This window comes from Aphelocoma coerulescens, chromosome 2 (genome assembly GCF_041296385.1).
Source record: "Aphelocoma coerulescens isolate FSJ_1873_10779 chromosome 2, UR_Acoe_1.0, whole genome shotgun sequence".
NCBI classification, from domain to species: Eukaryota; Metazoa; Chordata; class Aves; order Passeriformes; family Corvidae; genus Aphelocoma; species Aphelocoma coerulescens.
Genome location: NC_091015.1, coordinates 154,615,792 through 154,640,835, shown reverse-complemented (window position 1 = coordinate 154,640,835; position 25,044 = coordinate 154,615,792). Strand labels below are relative to the sequence as shown.

General features: G+C 42.3%; 1 protein-coding gene across 1 annotated transcript; it reads right to left on the bottom strand.

Moving 5' to 3' along the window:
- Nucleotides 1-7,211: 7,211 nt before the first annotated feature.
- On the bottom strand, nt 7,212-24,989 carry COLEC10 (collectin subfamily member 10). Its single transcript, XM_069005377.1, has 6 exons — nt 24,187-24,989; nt 14,169-14,240; nt 12,694-12,765; nt 10,589-10,642; nt 9,561-9,656; nt 7,212-8,938 (listed from the first exon to the last, which is right to left on the bottom strand). Exons 1-6 carry the CDS (start codon nt 24,332-24,334, stop codon nt 8,547-8,549), a joined length of 834 nt encoding a protein of 277 aa, XP_068861478.1. The 5' UTR covers nt 24,335-24,989; the 3' UTR covers nt 7,212-8,546.
- Between the last annotated feature and the right edge of the window lie 55 nt (nt 24,990-25,044).

Below are 25,044 nucleotides of genomic sequence, written 5' to 3'. Positions count from 1 at the left end.
CTCTGGTATTCCTGATCTATTGAATTGGAATTTCTTGTTGGACCTACTGACAACATTTTAGATCTTCTCTGACAAAATTCAAAGGCTTTTCAAGACCTAGAAATTAGCTCACAGTGGGAAATAAATTCATCACCTCACATGGTAAGCATCTGCCAACTCTGTATTCACATTTTTCTGTACTGTTTTACTTAATCTTCTACTGACTGACTGGTCATCATTGTTACTCCTTCCACCCTCCCCACAGTAGAGTGTTCTATGCACTCAGGGAATGTTGTGGGAAACTGACATAAAGACTTGTGTTGTATGAAGTTGGGAAAATTAGCATCTCTTGGTAGACAATTTACTGCTGAGAGGTTAACAAGATAGCAAACCCTGCAGAATCTAGTAAGAGAAAAAAGAACAGGGGATTCATCACTGAAATCTGCTTTCAAAAATATATTACTTATACTTTTTAGGACTCTTTAGGATTGAACTATGTCCACATCAATAAAACCAAAGTAATGACTGACATCTGGCTACCTTTAAAAAGTTATATTTGTTTTGTAAAACACATAACTAAAGATAAATGGAACAAAAAAAGAAGATATATAATGAAATTGCATCATTTGAAGTTGTGGCTCTGCAGATGCATCTATGATATACTACCTCATACCAATGAGAAACTGCAGTCCCTTGACTCCCCCAGCATCTGCAGGTCTGTCCTTGATTAGGGACAGGACCTCCATGGGGTTTAAGCACAGATACAGCACTGAGGATGCTGAGGTACAGCACTAAGGGCCTTGGGGATTCTGAACTCTAAATGCACATGCTCACACACACACATCCCAGCTACAGACAGCTCTGTGTGGTCAGCTTCTGTGCTTCCGTAGGCTGCTGCTGCTCTCTGCAAAACTGAGTGATGTCAGTTCCTGGTCCCACCCACCTAAAAATCAATTGAAACTTTTCCCTATGTTGAAAGATCTGCATGGAGCAACCTTTCCAAGCCAGGAGTGGGTGGGGCCTGGAGCTTTAGTTGGGTGCACTGCACGCAGCAGGTAGGCAGAAATTCTTTAACAATTTGCTGTTCTCCCTTGCCACACAAGCATAAAAGAAACGCCGATTAAGCTACTGCTTTGATCTTGCTCATTCTTTTTTCCCTGTGTTGAGTAGTTTACTTATGACTTTAACAAAAAAGAGGGAGGAAAAAAAGAAATAGCAAGTCATGGCTTCTGTACCCATGCAAACCTATTAAATCAGGACAATCTAGAGCAATGCTTTCCAAATAACCATGTTAATCCCTCTCTCTGTGACACATTTACTATTTTTATCATCACACATGGTGTCAAAGTGCATTTCAATAACCATTTCAGCCAGTTGAACTACAATTGCAATGTACTATTTAAGACTGTAAAACTACATAGAGATGCCTATATATTCTTGTGGTTGTGGTCAAGAATGTGGCAATTGCTCTGGGTGCTAAATTGTTTTTTAAAAACGTTATTAAAAGCAGTGATAGAAGTAGAAAGAAAGAAAAAAATGGATCAGATGAATGCCCATGTGAGATTGTTTGAAATGCTTGAGGAAAATGTATTCCTAATGCCGTATGTTGATTCTGTGATCATTTTTATTAGAGTTAGTTTCTAAAACGTGATATTTACCATAGATATCTGTGCCTTATATGTGTTGTGATCCTGGGGAATACAGGATGATAATGCTTGATAATGTCACTGAGTGACATTCTTCAGAATATAGAAGATCATAAATTCCTGGTTGTCCAAGAGCAGAAAGCATGCTGATGTATTCTTGTTATCATAGGCAGCGTTCTTGTTTTCACTGTACATCTACAAGTAGATTTGTCAGGAGGTTGGTGTGGCTGGGCAGGGAGCTTTGTGGAGCTCCAATTTGAAAAGGTAGTATAGAGGAGATGGAAGCAGGGACAGGCTACAAAAGAATAATTTAGAAGCATCAACTGAGTTTGTAGGAGTAGCCTTGGGAGATCCAAAGCCTAAATGTACTTGAAACTTGTATGGGAAGCACAAGAAGAAGAGCTTCCAATGCTGTGTTAGTATAAAAAGGCTGAGCAAGGAATATGTGGAACTATTGCTGAATGGAGGAGGTGATGTAGTGACAGCAGACACTGATAAAATGGAAGTATTCTAAAGTTTATTTGCCATCTCTACCACCAAACTCTCCCATGCATCTGTGCTTAGGGAAAGGGTTCAAAGAGAACTACCAGCAGTAGATGTGTGTTTAGATGGGGATTACATGAGAAAGTTTGACCAGAAAACACCATGGGAGCAGGCAGACCACATCCAAGGTGCCAAAAAAAAAAAGATTAGGTGTCTCTGCAGGGCCACTCCATCACATCAGAAGGGTTATGGAGACCATGTAACTAGACCATGTTCCTAGTAACTGGAAGTAGGTGAATGTTGCACTGTTTCTTCAGAAAGGCCAAAGACAATCTGGGGAACTGTAAACTGATCAGCATTGCTTTGGTCCCTGGGGAACTTAAAGGAGTGGGTCCTCTTGGAACGCATTTCTGGGCATATGAAGGAGAAGAAGGTGATCAGAAACAATCAGCATGGATCTACCAAATGTAAATCTTGTCTGACTGCCTGATTGTATTTATGATTCTATGACTGGATTTGTGGATGAGGGGAGGGAAGTGGGTATCATTTACCTCAAATTAGGCAAGGCTTTTGATATTGTCTCCAACAACATTCTTGTATCCCAACTGGGATGCATGTTATGGTCTGTATGGCTAAAAATTCATTGATTTGGCTCAGAGGAGAATGGTTAAATGAGTTGTTCTCTACCCAGACAACATTCTCCTGTTTACTTAGTAGAGTCCCACAGGGATTTGGAGACTGGAACAGTCCTGTTTAACATCTTTACCAGGTACTTCAAGGAGGTGATAAAATCCACTTTCCTCAGGTTTGCAGATGACACCAAATTGTAGGGAACAGTGAATATGCTGTGGGCAGTGCTACCATACAGAAGAACCTAGGCAGGCTGGGGGAATGGACCAAGAGGAACCTTATGAAATTCAGAAAAGGACAAATGCAAAGCTCCTGTCACTTGGGAATGCTGAGCCCTTGCATCAATACGTGCTGGGACCAACTGGCTCTGCTGCAAGGTCTCTGGAGAGTCGTGGCAGACAGCACATGGCCTGTGCACCAGGAGTGTGCCCTGGCAGCAGAGAAGGTAATGGCATCCGAGTTGTGCTGGAGAGAGCACAGCCAGGAGCTTGTGGGAAGAGATTATCCTCCTGCTCAGCACCTGTTAGACCACATCTAGGCACTGTGTCCTTTTGAGCCCCTCCAGGAAAGGCAATGAAAAATTGGAGCCAAGTTTAGCTGAGACCCCCCTAGAATGGTTGGAGTCAGAGCCACGTGAGGAGGAGCTAAAGGAACTGGATTTATTCAGCCTGGCGAAGAGGTGGCTTCAGGTGAACGTGATAGCAGCTTGCCAGGACCTGTGAGGGTGTCTTCAAGAAGACAAAGCCAGGCTCTTCACAGTGGTAGGTTAAGTGGTGGGAGGACAAGAAACAGCAGGCATAAATTGAAACAAGAAACATTCAGCCTGGGAATAATGGAAAGAAAAACGTGTAAAAGTTATGCTGGGATTGGGTAAAATGGCTTAGGTGTCACACATTAACAGACCATAAATCATGAATAGTCAGACACCATTTCCTGTGTTCCTGACTCCATCCACTTAATGTATAAACCTAAGATACTTTACCCACCACAGTGAATTTCCATTGGCTAGCAGTGAAACCTTTGATGTAGCCCAAATTCTTAATTATAGCAAGCATATTTTTTCTGCAAAACATGGCTATAATATTTCAGTTAGTTAAGGCTCAAGCCTGTGTCCACAAGGCATGGGACAGATACCTACCTGCCAGGTTTCCTCTGTGGTATAGGCTTTTTTATTTGGCCTGGCCTATGAGTTGAGCTTCTTGGCAGAATTTATTAACTGGGACTAGTGCTGCAGGAATGGGCTGCACAAGCACCTGCTCACACTTACACCTGGTTCGCTTGAACATTGGATATCTGCTGTGCTCCTCTGCTGTCCCTCTTCTCTAGTTAGCAAAGGAACTGCCATCCCAAGTCTGCTTGTTTCAGCTGGCATAGCTCTGCCCAATGTTCCAATAGTGGGTAAAAGGGTTGGTTCTGTTTATTTTTTTCTATTTAAGAAAGGATGAAGCTGGTGTGGTAGGAGAGGATGAAGATGGAAGAACTGGGCAGTCCCAGCCTTTCCATTGTAGAAATCCAGCACAAGTTCCTCACTCACTTCCTCACTCACTTCCTCACTCAGCCATACAGCCAGAAGCTGTGATAGTCATTCCTTCCTGTACACACAGCATGGTCCAGGATTACTCATGACTCATAGTCACCTAAAAAACCCCTAAAGTTTTAATTTAGACATGTATTTCCTGATTTTGAATGTACTGGAGAGCAGCTGGTCTAATCTAAGGCAGAGCTTTTTCCTGCAGCAAAGTATTGCTCCACTTTCACCTTCTCCCAGCTCTGAGTTTCCTCCTAAAGAACAGGAAAATGGCTTGTCCATGATGGTTGTAGCATTAAGGACACCTCTAAATTTTGTCAGCCAATGGTCTCAGTATGGCCAGAGGGTTTCAAAATATGGGCATCCAGTCTGGTAAGCATGTTTTGGTGGCTTTTTGGGTCAGAAGTAAAGATGAAGTGTGGAGAAGTGATTGTGCCTACCCACAGGGATATTACTATGCCACTTCTTCATAACTGGTAGGAGCTGACCTGCTGTGAATGAGGCCAGCAGCCTTGGGCTTCAACTTCTAAAAGGCATTATTTTTCCTCAGTGGAGTAGGTTGAAGCTTATTTGATGGACGAGGCTGCACGCACGCTACACTGACTGGCTCAGCTTGTGCCTACCCTCTGCTCTTGCTAACTTATTTTTGAAACTTATTTTTGAATTTGTCATTAATTCTTTATCATTATCCATTAATGCATGTAAAACAAAAGTGTTTAGCTTAATGAGTTTATTATAATAGATCCTAAAAAGTGTAATTCTGCCTAATTTTGAGGAATATCAGTTCCCAGAGAGGGAACAGTTCAGGTTGAGTTATGTCATGCAAAGTGAACCTGTTTGCCCAAATATTCTCATAGCATAGAAGGGGAGCAGTGAAAAGACATATGGTCCCACCCCTTTATTCACAGGTCTGAATAGTTTCCTGGAGGGTGTGTAGCAACACAGATAGTTTACTGCTGGTAGCAGCAGGAGGTTTTCTGGAGGAACAAGTGTCAGAGAAACCAGATTACAAGAGTGGTTCTGAGTCACAGTCTCCTGGGATGCTCCTGTGTTGGTCAATGCTCAGAGGTGAACTTGGAGTCAAACTAACGACCAGGTAAATGGTTTGGAGAATTTTCCTGTTTAGGGTGAGGTTGAGGATGTGTGATTGGTTGCCTTTGCAGTGCTGTACTCAGCAGTAGAAGGGAGACTTGGAGCTCACCCTCTGCATTGTGAGCTGATGTCATGTCCAGCTATTTGTAAATCCAGAGGAAGACTTTGTGCACCTGGTGCTGAGGGAGTGTTGCTGTCTGGTGCCTAGTGTCTAGCATTCTCCTTAGCTTCCAGATATCATTCCTTAATTTTTATTATCAAGTGGGAAAGAAAACCTACAGACTTACATTGCAATGGCCCTGGAGTTTCTCTTGACATCTCCTGCTGTGAGGAAACCATGACTAAGAACTTGCTTTGTCTGAAGAAAAAAGCTCTGTCAGTATTCTTAGAGATACGAAAATGTTATTCTTTGTGGGCATTTTGACATGGAGATCTGAGTAGCCAGGCAGTGACAGCAGAGCCTTCATATTAAATACTCATCATTTTTAGTGAGTCCCTCTGAACTGCATGACTAAGTTGTTCAACCACACCTGAATCTGGGTTCTTGGGGGATAAAACCTGTTTTGTAGCTTCTTCCTGTGTTTCAAAGGCACAGGTGATTTTAGCATTAGACATTGAACGTCACTGGCTTCTGAGTTAGGGAGTTTAATATGTTCTTAGAATCACTTGTTAAACTAGCAATGCACATGGTATAGCTGATATTACACGTGCCTGTTTACAGGAATATAGGAATGGTGTTGCTTCCTTTACACTGTTCTCTTTGTGCTAGACTTTTGTATGTTTATCACAGATTTTGGGGACTTCAGACACTAGAACTGCTCCATCTGTTTGCAGGTTGCCTACAAGCTGTGCAGGCTTGCATGCCTCTGTACCATTAATTCCTCACACTTCAATCCAGCCTGATGGATAATAGAGTTGAAAACAGAGACAACCAACATCTCTTCTGCATAGAATCTTAAAATCATAGAATGGTTTGGGTTGGAAGAAACCTTAAAAATCATCTACTTCAAACCCCCATGCTGTGAGCTGGGCCTCTTCCCACTAGACCAGGTTGCTCAGCACTCTATCCAACCTGGCCTTGAACACTTCCAGGGATGGGCAATCCACATCTTCTCAAGGTAACCTGTTCCAGTGCCTCACCACCCTCACAATACAGAATTTCTTCCTGATATCTAACCTAGGCCTACTCTCTTTCCATTTAACCTCATTCCCCCTTGTCCTGTCACTGTATGTCTTTGCAGAAAGTCTCTCGCCATTTTCCTTGTAGGCTCCTTTTAGGTGCCGGAAGGCCACAACTAGGTCACCCCAAAGCCTTTTTTTTCCAGGCTGAATAAAACCAAATCTCTCAGCCTTTCCTCACAGGAGAGGTATTCCATCCCTCTGATCATCTTGGTGGCCTCCTCTGAACTCACTCAAACAGGTCATGGCCTTTCTCTTCTGGGGACCCCAGTGCTGGATGCAGCACTGCAGGTGGGGTCTCACCAGAGCAGAGGGGCAGAATCACAGGGCTTTGGATGCAGCCTGGGACACATCTGGCTTTCTGGCCTGTGAGTGCACACTGCCAGCTCATGTCCAGCCTCCCATCCACCAGCACCCCCAAGTCCTTTGGGGAGATACTCACAGCTTTTTACCGGCTAGGCTTGTAGTTCAATGCCTTAGAAAGCCTCGGGCAGCCTAGAGAGGTAGCACAGGCAATCCAGCATTTCAGTGGCTCTAAAAGCGGCAAATAGTAGCTGCAAAGCGGATACCACCAGTGGAAGCAAAGAGGGAGAAATATAGTCTTCAGCTTGCCTGATTCCTGCAATTAGAAGCTTTCAAACAGAAACAGAGACACACAGGCATTCGCAGAAGGATTGCAAAGCCAAAGAGGGTGGGCCCCTTCTTGGGCCCTTCTTTTATTCGGAGAAGGGGAAAGGGGAGGACTGGGGGCGGACCCGGGGTGACCGGCCAATGAGACACTGCTAAAGAGTTTGAGTTACATTTGGTTTTGCCCGCCCGCACTTGGAACAAAGGAGTTCAGAGCACATGGCAGAGGTAAGTCCCGGCTTGTCTTGGGGAGGGGGAAGGGAAGCTCGGAACAGGCAGCAAGAGTCCTTCTCAACAGGGCTGCTCTTGATCTGTTCATCCCTCACCTGGACTGATACCAGGGGTTGCCCCAACTCAAGTGCAGCACCTTGCACTTGGTCTTGTTAAACCTCATGTGGTTCCCATGGGCCATTTCTTGAGCCTGGTCCCTCTGGATGGCATCCCATCCCTCAGGTGTGTCAACTGTACCACCCAGTTTGGTGCCATCTGCAAATGTGCTGAGGGTGCACTTGATACCTTTGTCTATGTCATTAATGAAGATATTAAATAGCACTGGTCCCAGTACAGATCCTTGAGGGATATCTCTGGTCACTAATGTCCATTGGGACTCTGAGCCATTGACCAAGACCCTCTGGGTTTGAAATCTAACCAATTCCATATCCGCCTAACAGTCCACCCATTGAATCCATCTCTCCAATTTAAAGAGAATGTTATTATAGGGGACCATGTCAAAGGCTTTACAGAAAACCAGATAAATGCCTATCAGGCAATATAATTGCACAGTCAAATTAAGGAGAATATAAAAACTTCTAAGTTTGAAGTTGGTCCTACTTTGCATGCAAGATTTAACAAAATGACCTCGAGATCCTTTCCACCTCAAATTATGATTCTAACAAAAGAAGGATTTTTTCAAGAGATACTGAAAATCTTTTCTCCCAGCTCTCAAGTCATTAGGGAAATTACTGGGACTCCCTGTGCAGGTATCAGAGATTAATGAAGGTCATGCTCTTTCCATCTGTGGACTGTGCAAATCACATCAGTACTTCATATACCAGTGATCTTACTATTTCTGGAACTGGTGAAATTATATTCACCTCTGCGTGCTCTAGATTTACCCCTAAATTACACATAGAAATGCTCACCCTAAAATGCATGTAGAAATGAAATAATAATTCACAACTGGCTGGATGCCCCCTGTGGACCTGTGCTGACTTTATGGTCACTGATGACTAAACAGTAGTTACTCTTGCTGAGCCCAGTGATGTGAGGGCTGTGTTGAGCCCTATCTCTGGTTTCCTATCCCTGATTTGCTTTCCTACAGTAAATGAACGAGGATGGGTTATTGTATGTACAGCAGGTGCCAGGCACATTCTCTGGCACTTTTATTTCCTCTTCTTGAGGAATTCACAGACAAAGTAGATGGTGACTTGGCACTCGGAGTCGTTCCACTCTCCTGTGCTGAGCATTTCCACACAGTCCTCGTGACCAGCTGGGTCGTGAGGCTCCCCTTTCTTCCAGTTACTGTAGTTCTGCAGTGGGCTGTTGTCTGCATACATGAACTGTCCTTCTCTTTCCATGTCATTCAGCCCAATGAAAGCTCGGAACAGGCCACTGCTGGAGATGTAGTCAGCAATCAAGGCATTGGTTGCCTCATCTTTAGGCATGGCCAGTGATCCTCCTCTGTCCCTGCAGTGGATCAAGGCTTCTCTGAAATTCTTCTCTTCTTTCACAATGTAATAGAATTTCTCATCCGTCTCCCTGATCCCTGCTATAACTTTAAAGGAGAAGAAAAATTGCTTAATCGCATGTCAACAGATGCTGAAGGTTATTCTATTCCAACATGACAATGAGATGACTTTTAGATTAGAATTAATAAAAGGGAAGGAGGAAAAGTATTCCCACCATTGTAGTTATGATGAATGATGAGGACATGATCAGAGATTGATATGACTAGTGAGATTATCAAGTACTTTGTCCACATTAGGACAAGAACTGTTCAGTCCTGATTGGCACATCTCCTGTGACACTTCAGTTTTATTTCCTGGATATCTAGCACTAATCAAATTCTAGTAGTAAGGCATGCTAAATGGTCAAATGGCAATGTCTAACTCTGGATCACTCCCATGGCTTTGTATGTATTTGAATATAGATTGTGAAAGAATGCCCAGGGATAGAAACACAGGGGTATAGATAGCTTTTCAGGCCCTTTCCATGTAGGGGAAAATGAATGTGACTGCTAAGACAAGACCTTTGTAGGTTTTCAGAGTGCCTAAAACAGAGGACCCTCCCTCTAGGTCATCTGTGGACGCTGCCATAGAGCAACAATGGTAGAAGAATAGCAATGATATCTGTGATTGGAGTGAAATAAATCTTGTCAAATACACAGGGATCCTTACCATTCTTCACAAACTTGATGGATGTGTTAAGACGAGCAACATTGATGTTCAGTTGTCCAACAAATCTGCGGTATCTTCCACAGTCACAGACCGTGCCTGATGCAATACAAAGGACAGAGGATTTATATGCTCAGAAGCATTTGTGTGTGTGTGCATAGAGTCACCTGTAGCTCACTTCCAAAGCTTCTGAAGACCTGGGCTCCGCTTATGGAGAGCCAGTCCTTACCCCAATGGCTATACTTCTGTTGAACAAAGTGTTTAATGTTTTGGCTCTGTACACTTTGTACTATCCCCTTGCTAACTGGCTTAAGCAAGTTAAAACCAACCCAAATAATCAATAGCTTTCAAGCACTGAAACTCAGTTGGTTTGGTTGGGTTTGGGTTTTTTTTGGAAACTGGAATTTGGCTTAGATGTTTTGTTTCTTCTTCTGTTCTCAGAAAGAAAGTAAGTTGCTGATGGTTTCCCATTAAGAACCAAATGGTCATCTTATATGAAATCTCTTAAAAATAAACACAAGTATAAGTTCAATGTGGGTAACCGTTCAGGGTTACTAGGACTGAGAATGACTTTCTAGTTCATCAGAGTCAAATTCTCCTCCTGTAAGCAAATGCATTGCATTAGTTTGACAACAGATTATGTTCTATCTTAAATCGCTTACTTTTTTCATTCCCATGCTCCAGGAAACTGTTAAAGGGCTTAATTCCTTTGATATTAAGAAACTTTCTTCTAGTATCCAGTATAAATGCATACTGCTGGCCTGTGTGTTAGTTTTTATGGTATCAAACATTGCCCCTGAATTTGGGTGACTTCATATTTTGTGTCTGCTGGTGTATTCATAGAAATCAGTCATATCTCTACACTACCCTTCATTTTGTTCGACAGAACATTTTCAGTCTCTTCCTTACATTTCATATATTCTTGAGTTTTTCCATGGGCCTCAAAATTTCATGGACTTCAATACAAACCAATCCTGAAATCAAAGATCTAGCAGACTTGGCCATTCTGCACAGAAGGATCCACAGCATACCTGCTTTTCCTTTTTTTCCTGAAACTCCTGGTAAGCCTTTGGCTCCTTTGTCACCTGAATAAAGAAGAAAATAAATTCTCAGATCTCAGACAGTGCACCTGTCAGGGAAGCATATTCAAAAACCTGTTTAATAATAGATTAACAGTGTGCTTTTGATAGGAGGCCCTGATAGACTGTACTGGAAGATGTGCCAAGTTAAACAAACCACGATTAATTCTGGTGCATGGAAATGAGAGCCCTTTAATAGCTAACTCACTGATAACACAGGCATCTTGTGTGCTGCTGGTTCCTGGTACCACTTACTTTAAATATAAACTGAAAAAATGATCCTGAGAGGCTGAAAGCACTCAAGAAATCTTGACAGGGTGAGATCTGGGTTCTCTCAGGGGCTGCAGGACAGAGCCCTTCCCCAGGTTCAGTAGCTCCATGGTGGGATGAGGCACCAGATGTGCCACTGAATTCCTGTGTGCAAGAGATTGTGTGTGGCACCTGCATGGAGGGAGGTCATTAAGGAGCAGCATTTCATTTCAGTTTATGGAAATGAGATTTATTTTCAGCCAGCTGCTCTCCCCTTCTTTTGTAAATTATAAAAGTGATAGAAATACTTTTCCAAATGCTCTGCTACTGTATAACTGGAGGTGACTAGCCCTTTAAAAAATCTCAGCAGTAATTTGGGTCAGGAACAGATGGACTTTATCTGAAATTCGTGTCTGTTCTTTTATGAACTGAACCTTCAGAAGCCAAAAATGCTAATACTTGCTCTGTCTTATTGATGGTCATGTTTTGATACACTTTTTACTTTATATGGTTGTGGTTTTTTAAAGAATTTAGATGTTGGCTGTCATTTTAATTGGCAGTGCTTGACACTGCACACTTGCAAGCTGGAATTTCGGGGTTGTTTCATTAAGAACTCAAAATGTTTAATCATAGACTTAAACAGTGACTTAGTGACCTTTGCTTCAGCAAATAAAGAAAATGAGAAAAAACTGTAAGGGAACAATAAATTGTGCATTCAGATTAAAAAAGAGCTTGATTTAAAGGTTCAGAACATTGGTTTCCTTTCAGATAAAGAAAAGCAACTTGTGAGATTCTCAAATTTTGTCTCCTTTGGGGATTGAAGACATCTTAGGAAATAACTGAGTTTTCAGTTGTCTAGGTACTTGTGAAAATTAATCCATCAGGTCAAAATCTTTTCTTCTTGTCTGATACTGAGGCTGGCTAGAGGCCATGAAAGGTTTATTAAGAACATTGGTTTGAGAAGCTCCCCAGAGAGACTGTTCCACCCACTCCCCAGCGTACCGAGGCTGCTGTGCTGGTTAGAGACCACAGAGCTCCCCTGGGAATGGTGATGTCCCTTATCAGCTTTCAAGGCAGGTCTCCTTGTGGCAGAAGTAATATTCCTTCTTAAGTAGCTCTTTAGAAACATCAGAAAAGAATGCCTGAGCTTCTTCTCAAGATCAGTAGAGCACAATTTGATAAATTATTGTCCAGGCAGATTTGGAGTGTACCTTGTTTTGCAAGTAGTTGCCATCCCTGCTCATGTGAGTGCCTTCTTAAAACTCCTGAATTCCTTCCTTACTGGGATGGCCTGTGTATTGCTTGTTCATGTGACCCACAGTAGTGCAGGTAACAAGGTGTGACATCCTCAGCAGCAGCAGCAGGACTTTGACTTAGGCCTTCAGTGTCCAAATCAGAGGCACAAATTTGTCTCTTAGAATGTTCAGAGGATTTACGTCACAGGAACTGGATTTCTCTCTTCCTCTTTTACCACAGAATCATAGAATAGTTTGGGGTGGAAGGGACCTTTGAAGGTCATCTAGTCCAAACCCCCTGCAATGAGCAGAAGCATCTTCAACTAGATCCATCAAAGAGGACTGATGTCTTAACTCATAAAAGAAATTATTTTAGCCAAATAAGTTGGATATATTGCATGTAGAAAACCAGGATACTTCAGTTAGCTCTCATCAGCAATCTTTATGCATAACTTTATTTGGAGAGCATTGGTCATACCATTATCTAATATTACTCTATATCTGGAACTCTCACAAAGCACATATTTACCTTGAGGGAAAAAAACCCAAGAAAATTCTCAGACCAGAACTTACCCTTTCCACCAATTGGACCAATTTTACCAAGCATTCCCTGGTCACCAACATCGCCCACTGGTCCTTTGTTTCCTAAGAGAAGAAAGGAAGAGGAAGTGAGTATGGATGGTTGCTGTAATTTCTTTTCTGAGGCACGGTTTAGGTCTCTACTGCTGCTGTTTTTCCTGAGTGGGGCCAGTCTGCTTGTGTGGCAAAGTCAAGTGAGCACAGCCCTGAGGATATTTGGAGGAGTACAGCACAGATCTCTGCTGCTGTAGGGTACAACTGTAGGACATTGCAAGGAACCTTAATAGAACTGCCTGTTCAAATGCCCAGAAACATCATATTGTCTCACAGAAAATAGAAACTAAAACTGCTAGTGATTTACTTCACAGTCAAACCAGGCTGACAGTTTTTATTTTTCTCTGCCCCAGGCAAAATGCTTTCCTTCTTCCTTGAGGTAAAGTCCTTGCAGCTTTGCTGGAAGTCCTCATAGCAGGACTGCAAGTAGGGAGCTACTAATTTTGCTGTATGTGTTTTCCCAGTCTTCAGAGCACCAAAATAACAGATGTCCTTTTTAACTGATTAATAAATAGTTTAAGTTCTAAAATAGCTGTCTAATGATGACAGGCCAATCTAGGGAATCTCAGTTTGCAAAATGAATTTAACATCAATAACATGCTTTGTATATGGTTGATTCCCTGAATTCCTTGTATCTTACCTGATGTTCATTTTAAGGTAAGAAGCAAAATCGTAAGAATGCATTTAAAAATTGAAAAAGTTTTTTTATTATGACAATAATAACAGAGTGATTTTAAAGTTTCTGTAAAAGTAAAAACTTTCCTGATTAGTCTTAAACCACAGTCAAGGAGGAAAGATCTTGGATATGCATTATCATTAAACTCTTAAGATAAATGAAGCTTTTGAATTAGAGTATGCAAACGAGGCTGACACCGTCACATCCAGTGCCTCGAAATGATCTGCCCAGGTCACACTGTGGATATGGGATATGTTTAACTGAGCCAAGTCCTGAAATAGCTGCGACTCCTTGTTCTCATCTTGGATGCTGTTTGATCAGAGGAACTTTTTTTTTCTGTGTATGGCTTTGTTTGCTTTTCTGCAGAATACAGACAGCTGAAACCAAATTTTATTGAGCATCCTGATGTATTGCTAGGCAATAATGCTCAAAATTCAGTTTCAACTAAAGGCTAATTTCAGTAAGAGTAATCTTTCTGATTATATATATGATACGGGTTTTTTGAATCACACGCATGACAGCCATATATATTTGTCTTAAGTATCAGTAGGAATTGAACTAAGCTCTCTAAGTATTGTTATGCTCACCAATTAATGTTTGACAGGATTGTGAAATCCACTGGTGCAACAGGAATGAAAAGCATTAAACATCACCAATCATATGAATCAGTACAGTTGTGTATAATGATATTCATATACCAGTAATAGTCAACAAACCATCATAAAACCATCATAAATACCTTTAGGTCCTTTTGGTCCAACCTTTCCTTGTTTGCCTACTTCTCCTCTGTCTCCCTTTTCACCTTCATCCCCTTCCAAAAAACAGAAAGAAAACATCATGGTACATTTCTCTCAGTGCAGTAAGTACAACCATACACACTCAGAAAGTAAATTTCACAGGGGTATTTTTTCCTACATTTTTCTTTTTGTTTCACATTGAAGGCACAGTAGCCATGGGATAAATTTCCTGAGAAGAGATGAGGAATCTGACCATCATTAGGAAAAGCTAACAACTTTCCCTTTCAGAGAGGCTGTTACAACATGAGAATTATATAACACCAATTTCTACTACTACACTTTAAGTGTTATTAGCTATAAAGCAGATAAATAAGCCAATCTTTTGGTATTGGGAAACTTGTGCACATGGGCAAACTGCCAAGGGAGGCAACAGGTTCCTAGTTAATTGTTCCCAGTGATTCCATTCCTAGTGATTCTGTGTTCAGGGTATGCAGATGCATTCGGAATGAGAGGAATGTAAATATGTTGAAATAGATCTTGACATAGACCTTGGCACTTGATATGACACAATTCTTGCCTTCATTTTTGACAGATGGCATTTGTGTGTTGATACAAGAAACTTGTTTTGCAATTACTCCAATGTTTTATTTTGAAAAGGTCATACCCAGAGCATTTGTAAGAGGCAAAATCATTGCATTTATTGTAGTAGTGCAGAGATTTCTCTAAATGAGATCAAGACCCTATTGCACAGGTTTCTGTATAGTTCTGTATAAGCACTTTTACTCTCTCCCTTGGCAGCTTACAGTCTAAAGGTGCAAGGCAGCAATTATTCAGAAAGAAATGTTATTTCCTGCCATAAGTAGCATACAATGTTGCTTTGCATTATGCAGGAAATTGAAGGCAGAACTAAAGTTGATTTTTCTCATCTTCTTAGTTTGGAGTCAAATCCCAAGGAGAATTTTTTTTTCCCCTGGCAGAGGTGGGCAGAGGTGGGGAGGAGACAACTTGCCTACACCAAATGACCATCACTGAACACAGGCAGCCTTCCAGAGCCTCTCTCTCTCGTTGCTCCCTTCCCATGTCGGCAATGAGCCTTGCCGTGCAGTGGGAAGCAATGCCACAGTCTCTTGGCTCAGCCAGGATCTCACCTGGTAGTGGCAGCCAGTTGTGTCTGTGCCTGCTGCCCAGAAGGGGAGAAGAGGCTGTGGTTCAGTATATGGACAGCCAAGGGAGGGAAGTCTGTCTGGATGTCAGCCAGAGAGTTGAGGACTGAACAGCAGTATGTGACAAGATCAAGAACCTGTCTCACCAAGGATGGTGCCTCCAGCCCTAGCAGAAGGCGTTCAGGGAACTGGCTGTACTGAGAGTGACTATGACCCAGGCTGTCACTTCCAACCTCTCACAGGAATGGTTAAAGGGCTTACCTGAGCCAAGCACTGCATCCCCTCCCGTCATGAACAGCTGCTAGTGATTCTTCCCTCCACTAATTAGCCTTCTGCTTTTTAAACCTATTTATATTTTTGGCCCTTATAATAAATATCAAGTGGCAAAGAGCTCAATGATTTTTTTTAATGTACTTGGGAGCAAGTACCTTCCCATGGTTGCTTTAAGACTGATCATTACATTGGTCTCAGAGACCCATGAATTATAGTGGCTTCAGTGAGGAATCAGACTGCCATTGGTAAGAAATACAGACCCACTATCTTTTGAATTTATGTGTTTAAGCCCCCACATACATGCTTTGTTGCTCAGGCTGATAAGCTCCAGAAACTTACTGTGTGCTAAAATGAGGAATTCTAAAAGCCATGATAAATAGAATTATGTGTTGAAATTAAAGGACTCTTCAGATGAAACAAGAGGGAAGTTTAGTTTTATATTTGAACAGCTATAGGAGTGGTAAGGCATTTTCTTTTTTTGGAAGGCAATGTGGGTAGCAGCATATCTGGTTTCTGAGAGGTCTCTGAGATCATGTCAGAACGGCAGGGCAACAGGCTGGGAAAATCAAATCAGAAGCCTGTCACACTCTTGTCTAAATTTTCATATCCAGGAAAATGGGAAAACCAGTAATTTGTCTATCTGTAAGATAGGGTTATCCTGCTTTTCTCCCCATATGTCATCTGAGAATAAGTAGGCCATTACAAAACAAGGGTAGAAACAAACAGTATTAGTTAGTGATACAATTTTATTGTTAATTTAAGACTAGGTTAAGCCCAGTGCCTGCTGATATGATACATCCTGTGTCCTCCTTTAGCTGCTGTGTGCCGTGATCTCAAATTTTGGCATGAAATGTGAACTCTTTGGTTGTGCTCCCCTCTTGTGGTCTCGCTATGATTTGCAACCAGGTAGGAGAGCCTGTGAGAGGTTGGCTGACTGTTTCGGGCAGGGGTTGAGTTAGCTTTATTTTTAGTTTTACAATAAATATCCCACCCTTTCCTCTGGGGCTTCATGTGGACAAGCTATTCACTGCATTAGCCGCCTTTTTCTCAATCTTCCAGAAAAAAATCTGTCCTGCTAGTACTCTGGGCTGTAGTTTTGTAGTACTGTGCTTTGTGCTAAATGAATTTTCTGATCCCTGACCTCATATGCTAGTTATCTATACCTAGGGGTTAACCTCTCCTTTGTGCTGCTTTGCACTTGGGGCAGCCTGAGGTTAAATTTTAACCTAATTAGCAGATTGTCACCTTAAAACTGCAGTTGCAAGGGTGTCACTGGCATTTGAAGCATGGGTGAAGAAGCAGTTGAAGTCATTAACTGAAGTAAGACCATTTCTCATCCTCATTAGTATTTTGTCAGGTTGATTTGTTTGTTCTGTGTCACAGATATAAAATACCAGGTTGCTGAAAGGAACACCTGAAGCAGTAAATTACTAGACTCTTCCAGTTTGGGACTGTGAGGCAGAAGAACAGAAGCCATAACAAGTAAGTGAATTTTGCAGCCATTAGAAAATTTTAATTGTAATTAAGAGGGAACCACAGACCTTCTAAAACAAGCTCAGGAAAATGCTGAAGGTCTAACCACCAGCAGGATTTTTAGGCAGTTGAAAGGGGCTCTGTCTTTTTTGGAGTTTGACTACATAACACAATGTTGAGAGGTTACCTTCGGTAAGAATTTAATTTGTAAGAATTTACTGACTTTCAAGTGACTTAGATTTCCCTGCTGAATCTTTTGTGGGCAATTTATCTGGTTTGTATTCATGAACTGAGGATGTTTTCAGGTTCATTGATATTGCTCACATATGTTTAGTGACTCTCCATGTCTTGTAATCAAGGGCTGAGCATGGTTCTTGGAGAACCAGGGTGTAATTCCTGGAGGTTATGGAGCCCACATTTATCTACAGAGACAGCCCTGCATCAGGCTGAGAGCATGCCTGCAGGCTGCCTAAAGGCTAAAACTGGGAGAAGATGCCGAGCTGGGCTTATGCATGAGTACCTCTCAGCACACTTGGAGCTATGCTAAGAGACTCCTGGGGACCACTTTGTCAGGTGTGCTGGCAAGCCATGGCCTCAGGTCAGCTCCAGTTCCTGTCTCCTGAGCAAAAATACTGCAGAAATGCTAATGCTTTCTTTTGCAGGATTCCTTCAGAATCCAGGGCCCTCCCACCCTTTCAAATTATAGAAGCATCACTTATGCTGGGCTACAGCACAGTTGTTCTCCTACATCAGGTACTCTAAATTGAAAAAATCCCACTACCAGCCCAAAAGTCCTTGAAAAGCCCTTGGCCTAATGACTGATTTTCTGTGAGGGGGGAAGGATATTTAATCTCGGTGAGAATACCACATGGGTGGTATTGTCAAGCAAGGCAAGCAGCTTTGCACTGCTTGCCTTGGATGTATTTATCATTCCTAGGCATAGCCAATGTCCTACCACTAAGGCTTCATATGGAATTTGTTACATGTGTGACACAGTTCTGCTGAGCTCCATGTTTCATGTTCTTAGAGCAACCCTCTCCACCTCCAGAAGCTGAGTTTGAAGAGCACAGGTGATTTCTGCCTGACCTGGGAATTAAACTAAGAGGATAAGGAGATGAGCATAATTCTGAAGCCTTGAGAACCCTCCAGGACCAACTGAATCCTGCCCTCCTGGAAGAACCTTACAGATAGCCACAGGATTAGCTCTGCAGCCTGGGACACCGAGTGACTCTGAGCATGGAGAAACTTTGCAGCACTTGTGCATGCACAGTATCTACAGAGAGGGCTTGTCACCAGAGGGAGTTGCAGACTTTAAGAAATAAGCAAACACAGCCCAGTTTGTATTTCCAATGTACGAGCGCGTCACAGTTACGTCAATGGAAAGACTCAAAAATTCCTCTAATTTCACTTTCAGTGTCTTTTAGATCCTTTGCAAATTTCCCATAACAGAGTGCATTCTTGCTTTCATGCTGTATTTGGCTAGTGAGGACAGGATTTCTTGACGTCAGCTGCCTGTCTGACATGATGCTTCCTTCCCTGTCCTTCCTCCTCCCTTCAGTTCCCAGCATTGCCCTGCATGCCTCCCTCCCTCCCCTCTGCCTGATGTTGAGCACTCTTTTGACCCTGTTTTGAAGAAATTCAGCTCCATAAACAGAGGAATATCAATAAGGTAGATACACATTTTTAGCAAGTGAGCAGAAGCAGCTCAGTGAAGAGCCCAGGGTCAGAGCATGGTGCTGACCACGCTGAGCTTGTGGGTTCCACCCCCAGATGGGCCATTCACCTAAGAGTTGGATTCAGTGATCTTTGTGGGTCCCTTCCAACTCAGAATATTCTGTGATTCTGTGAAATAGATGAGCCAGCTTAAGGTGAGGGTGGGATCACATGGTCAGAGTGGAAGAAAAAGATGTCTGGCCTCCCTTTTTGTCAGAAAACCTGAGAGTTGAGTAGTATGTTCACCTGTAGTGTGAAACTGCACCCACAGTCACCCTCCCAGGTGTCCTGCAGGAATGTGCAGGGCTCCTACATATGCACCATTCTTACACAGGTTATCGTTCTTCACCCAGCTTCAAATTAGACAGTACAAGCCCTTTCCTTGTGAAATAGAAAGAATTGTCAAAAAAAAAAAAGAATTCTATGATTGCTTTTCTGCTTATAAATATCTACTGACTTCATTAGAAATATCCTCCTCTCCTACTGCACTGCATGAGGCATACCCAAGCCTTCAGTAGGTTCAGTGAACCTCTGCTGACTTGTACTATTTGAAACCCTGAGCCTTTGTGCATGAATGGAATATGCATTATTTCTTTAATAACACAGAAATAATTTAAATAATTCTTGATTCTCCTTTTACTTGGTCTGCCTGATTTGATTTTCCCAGTCTGTTGCCTGCCATTCTGACATGATCTCAGAGACCTATGAATTATAGTGGCTTCAGTGAGGAATCAGACTGCCATTGGTAAGAAATACAGACCCACTGTCTTTTGAATTTATGTGTTTAAGCCCCCACATACATGCTTTGTTGCTCAGGCTGATAAGCTCCAGAAACTTTCTGTGTGCTAAAATGAGGAATTCTAAAAGCCATGATAAATAGAATTATGTGTTGAAATTAAAGGACTCTTCAGATGAAACAAGAGGGAAGTTTAGTTTTATATTTGAACAGCTATAGGAGTGGTAAGGCATTTTCTTTTTTTGGAAGGCAATGTGGACAGCAGCGTATCTGGTTTCTGAGAGAGTTTGAGATTTTCCAGGAGTGGAACTGCGTAAGCGCAATTAAAGCTGAGAGATGGACAGCTATACTGGTGACCACAGTAAATGCTATTTTGAGGTACCAGCCAATGTCACAGAGTTTATAAGCATTGTTTGTCAGAAATAATGATAAGGAAACATTTTACATCTAAATTGCTATGGGAAACTCCCGGTGCTCTTCAGATTTCATCTCATTCCAGTTTCTCAATCTGGATCTGATTCAAGACCTTCTAAGTTCTTGTGTCTGGATTTCAGAGGAAATGAATCAGGGACCAGGGACAGATAGCAAGATCTAGAGCCAGTCTTCTGAAGTGCTGAGCTCCCATGAATCCATGTGAAATCAGCTTCTGCATTGCCAGTCCCTGCTCTAGTCTTCTCCTCCGCCTGCTCACATATTTAATGGGAGTTCAGGAGTCAGAATTTTGGGTCCTCCTCTGCTTATTTCAATCCTCATGTTGTTGCTTATTGATTTACTCAGAGCAGATCAACTCCTGTCTCATCTATGTCAGCAGCCCACTTAAAATTTCCTTTGCAGATCAGACAAAACTGAGCTTGCAGTCTAGGGGAGAGCAGGCGGGAAGAAAGAACGGAGCTGGGACACCCCTCAAAGGCGGAGCCCAGGGGAGCAGAACCTGATCCTCCTGACGCTGCCAGGACAACAACCAACAGCTGGTGCCTTTGCTCTCACTGTGTTAGCTGCTGCCTCCCCACAGTCCCACATCCTTTCCCAGCAGCAGCAACAGCCAGCCTGCTTTCCTTCCAGGCTTGGAAGGGTAAAAAGTAAGCAATAGGGCCATGACTACTTTTGCTAGGTCAAGCACCTGGCTGCCCTGGAAAATTCATTGTTTTGTTTATGCTTGATCTCTTGATTCTCTTTGGACCCAAGAATTCAATGAAGTACAGAACACGGTCTTTATTGCCCCAGTTACTCAGCTGTGGATCAGCATTACCTAATGTAAGATGTAAATTTTCAGAGTTCCTGTGCCACAATAGCCCAGCTAGGACCAAGTTTTTCCTAACATCTCGGGTCAAACATCAAAAATGGCTAGTTATGAACACTGAAAATCTGTATGTTTTTTTTTGGGGGGGGGGGGGGGGGGGAGGACGACGTGGGGGCGTGTTCCTAGGGTATTTCAATAAGAATCATAGAAAATGCCTCACACCTTTCTGTTTTTAACTGCCATATAAGCCAGATGGCTGTGTACCTCAAATCCTTTTTCAGGAAGGCAATACAAAGCCATTGCAGTGGGCTATTTTCATTGAAAATAATCCCCTCTTTTTGAGAAGAGACCTGAGTGTTGCCTAGAAAAGGAAATGGAGAAAGGTGCCAGATTTTGCCTTTCTCTTTTTCATTTTTTTTTTTTCCGTTTTTCTGGAGTGCCCGTTTGGCAAATATTTTTGCATAATTCTTTGCAAACAAGCTTCAGATTTCATTTGTTCACCCCAGTGAGGGGAACCAGCAGCTGTGGGGGGATGGCAGCACCTGCCAAGCACTGCGTGAGCCACCAGAGGTGGGGCTGGAACCCGCCGGGTCCGTCACACTGAGCACTGGAGCTCATACCCGCTGCTGTGCTTGCGGCACAACCTGCAAAGGCTGACAGGATGTTTACTGCATTCCTCCTCTTCCTGGGACACTGCAGCCTTCCAGAGTATTTTCTAGCTCTTACTGTTATGCATGATGGCCTCTGGTTTTGCCTCATGCTTTCTGGGAGCTGGTGGGACTGTCACAGGTGGTTTGAAGACTTTTCTGATAATCAGCCTGGAATTACCCTTTTTTTTTTTTTTCATCTCACTCCTCATGTTATACTTCTCTTGTGACATCTCAGGTATAAGCATAACAAAGAGATGTTTCTGAAGGGGAAGAATATGGCTTGGCCAAAATAACTTGGACAACTTACATGTGGCTTGTATAAGTGGCCTATCTTCAAAACCCTTTAACAGGTGATTTTCAGAGAGAGCATGTGAAGAGGTTGGGCGCTTGCTCCTTGTAGCAACTGTGAATGTCTAGGGGATTGAGCCATGCAGCCTCCAATAGTGCAGGCAATAAAGGGTTATAAATTCTGAACTCTCCGAACACCCCCACTTTTCCCTCAGTGCTCTCCTGTCCGCTGTTCTGTGTGATGGAAACAGCAGTGTCTCTGCTGCCCAGGACTGGGGTCCATCTGCGTAGCACACAGATTGGATCTAGCCTATAGGACAATTTATGCCTTGCACTGGGATAGGTGAGGTGGGACAGTCTAGGCAGTCTTACAGCTGTTGAGTACCTTTTAATTCCTTGCACTTGTGGCTGCTTTGGCCCATTAGACACTTCCATGTTCTCATGGAAGGAGGAAGTTGCTACAACAGGAATCTAGCCTGTGGTGGTAGAAAAAGCTGGTCAACATAATGTGTGAGATCAGCACCTCTGTCTTGTGGGAGCACCACCATATTTTACCACAGCTGAGATACTGAGCAGATGGAGGTGATGGGGTGAAACTTGTTCAGGGTGAATCAAACCCCATTTTTATGAGAACAGTGGACAAAGGGACACAACAGATGTAGCACAGGGAATAAAAACTACAGCAGCAAAAGTCAGAGGCTTGTCCATTGTTAAGGTTAGAGTTTAAGCAGCACAGTGCTGCCTGTGGATGTGGTTATAAGCTTGGGATCATGTGTTCTGAGTCCATAGACATAAGTCCATAGACATAAGATGGATAAGGGAAAAATGACAGCAGGACAGACTTTTTTCTGGCATACTAGGGAAGCATGTTTCATCCTGCCTAAAAAGTAACAGGGTAGTTCATACACGCAGCCTGCTCAGTCTTTAATTGCCCAGATGACTAGCAGTTAAAACAACCAGTGCCATTAAGGGCTACTTGTTACTGTCCTGGATGAGCTCAGCTCGGGTAGGAACTGAAATTAATCTACAGGATCATGTCACAGTCTCCAAAATGTATTTGATGACCTGCAGTGGATGTGAGCCAGTAATTTGGAGGTGATTTACTCAATACCCCTTCTACCAATCATGGATCTTGGTAATGGTGACCTAAAGCAGTAGTTTGAGCTGTGCTAATGAACTGCTGATCTCATCTTGTGTCTTGATGTCATGCGGGAGGAATAGGACTGGTAATGACTAAATTCTGACTTTCTCAGTACCACATTTAGAAAGAACCATAATACCTACCCTTCAAATGCTCCCTGTACAAGGTAGACCACAGAAGCCAGCTGGAGTCCCAGCTATCCTGTGTTGTCACAAGACCCCCTCATTAGCCTATGACTTGTTAAACACAATTCTGTCAAACTGTGTTCTCCAGTTTGCCATTATTTAGATACTAACTAAATCAACACCCACTAGCTCCCTTGGGGATCATTACATTTCTCTGCATTTATGCTGTGACAGCAAAAGTTTAAGCTTGGATTGTAATCATAAAGAAATTAATTTCCTGATTAAAAATGGTCCTTTAAGCGACATGCATTTGAATAATCCATCATAAAAACAACTGAGTCTGTAGCAAGCCCTTGACTTGATAATCTTTTCCCTGCTTTAAATTTAAATCAGCTGCATTTTTTTTTCTCTCAGTCTGTAGCCTATAGAAAAATACAATGAATTACTTAAAAAGAAAGCAATAGTTTGAAACTGCAATAGCCATGGTGTATAATACATATTTTAGATCTGCCACTGCAAGATAGATTTGTATGTCATGGACCTAATAAGATACTCTTCAGGCAATTTCATTGACATTAGCTGTGTTACAGAAAAAGTACGTTCATGCAGAAAATTTGGTTTCAGATATTTGCAAAGTGTTTTGAAGATAAAAGACCTGTACATGCCAGAGTTGATCTAGTTCTTGTTGAAATCTGTAGGAAAGGTCCTGTTTAATTCAACAAGAGCTACTGGATGAGGTCTGATGAATGTAGCAGAGATGTGTGTACAAGTAAACATTCGGAAATAATGGCAGTTTGATAATTTTAAATATTGCATATCTCTTCCTGTCTGTAGACACAAAGCAGACCATTAACAGTTTGTAATATGTGCCTACTTTTAGACAAGTCCCTCAGTTTGTATCTGTTAGCTGTATTCATGGTGTGATGAACACAAGCAATAAGAGAAGATTTATGGGGCTGGAGAAAGATGCAAAAAGACACCTCTAACTTATATGAAAATATGTGAAACTATTCTTGAAACTAAAGAAATGCAAATTTAAATCTCCTTGCTTCTTCATTTTCCCCCATTACAGTTACAGTTTACTAGATGTTTGTACAGTCTACAATATTTAACATCTTTCAAGCCCAGCCTATGCCACAAGCCCTCCAAGTCCCTATTTTTAAAAAATCAGCCTTTATCAGCACTTGTCTCAGCATTAGCAACCTGATAATTCCTCACCTTTTGGTCCAGGTAAAATTGTGTGTGTTGAGCAGACATCTGTTGTAGGTCGATTATCAACATCAAAACCAAAGATCTGAACTTGCAAGATAAAAAACACTATAAGGGTCCTGTATTTCCTTAGCTGTTGTTCTTTCTTGCTGCTCATCCTTGCAGTTTCTCAGGAAATGCCTTTCGTTGTTACAGTCTTAAGAAATGCAGCTGACTCAAAAATAAATGCTTCACTAACGGGAGCAGTGGAAAGATTGGGAGCTATATGCAAGAACAGCTAAATAAAGTGAAGAAAGGAGTTTGACGATGCTGTAGTTATTTCTGTCCTGCACATTATCCAGGATATTTATTTAACACTGACAGCTGTTTATTCCAATTTATCGCTTATCTGTGAGATATTTAGCTGCTTTTGCCATGGAAAATTTCTCCAACATATGGGAATATCTCTCTTGTAATTTTTTTCCTCCTCTGATTCTTCATGCCCAGCTTTTTTCTTACTCAAGGGACAAAAGACTTCGGTATTGTATCCAAGTGTGTACTAATTAGTTATAGGATACATTTGGCTGGTTGTGTGCTGGAAGAGTAATGCAGACTGCATATAACATGTAGAGATACTTTTCCATAAAGACTTTCCTCCAAGGAGACTGTTAGTGACAACAGATGAGCTGCCAGTCCGCTGTGGCTGGAAATCACCGGTGCTGTATCTCACCTTTTGGGTGCCAGGTACCCACAGTCCCCAGAGCAGCAAATTAAAAGTTGACATTATCCATGGGTGTTTTAGCCTGAAAACCACAAATGATGGGTTTATGCTTACAGATAGCTCCACAGTGCTAGCTCCCAGCCCAGCTCATGCTGGTAGACACAGTA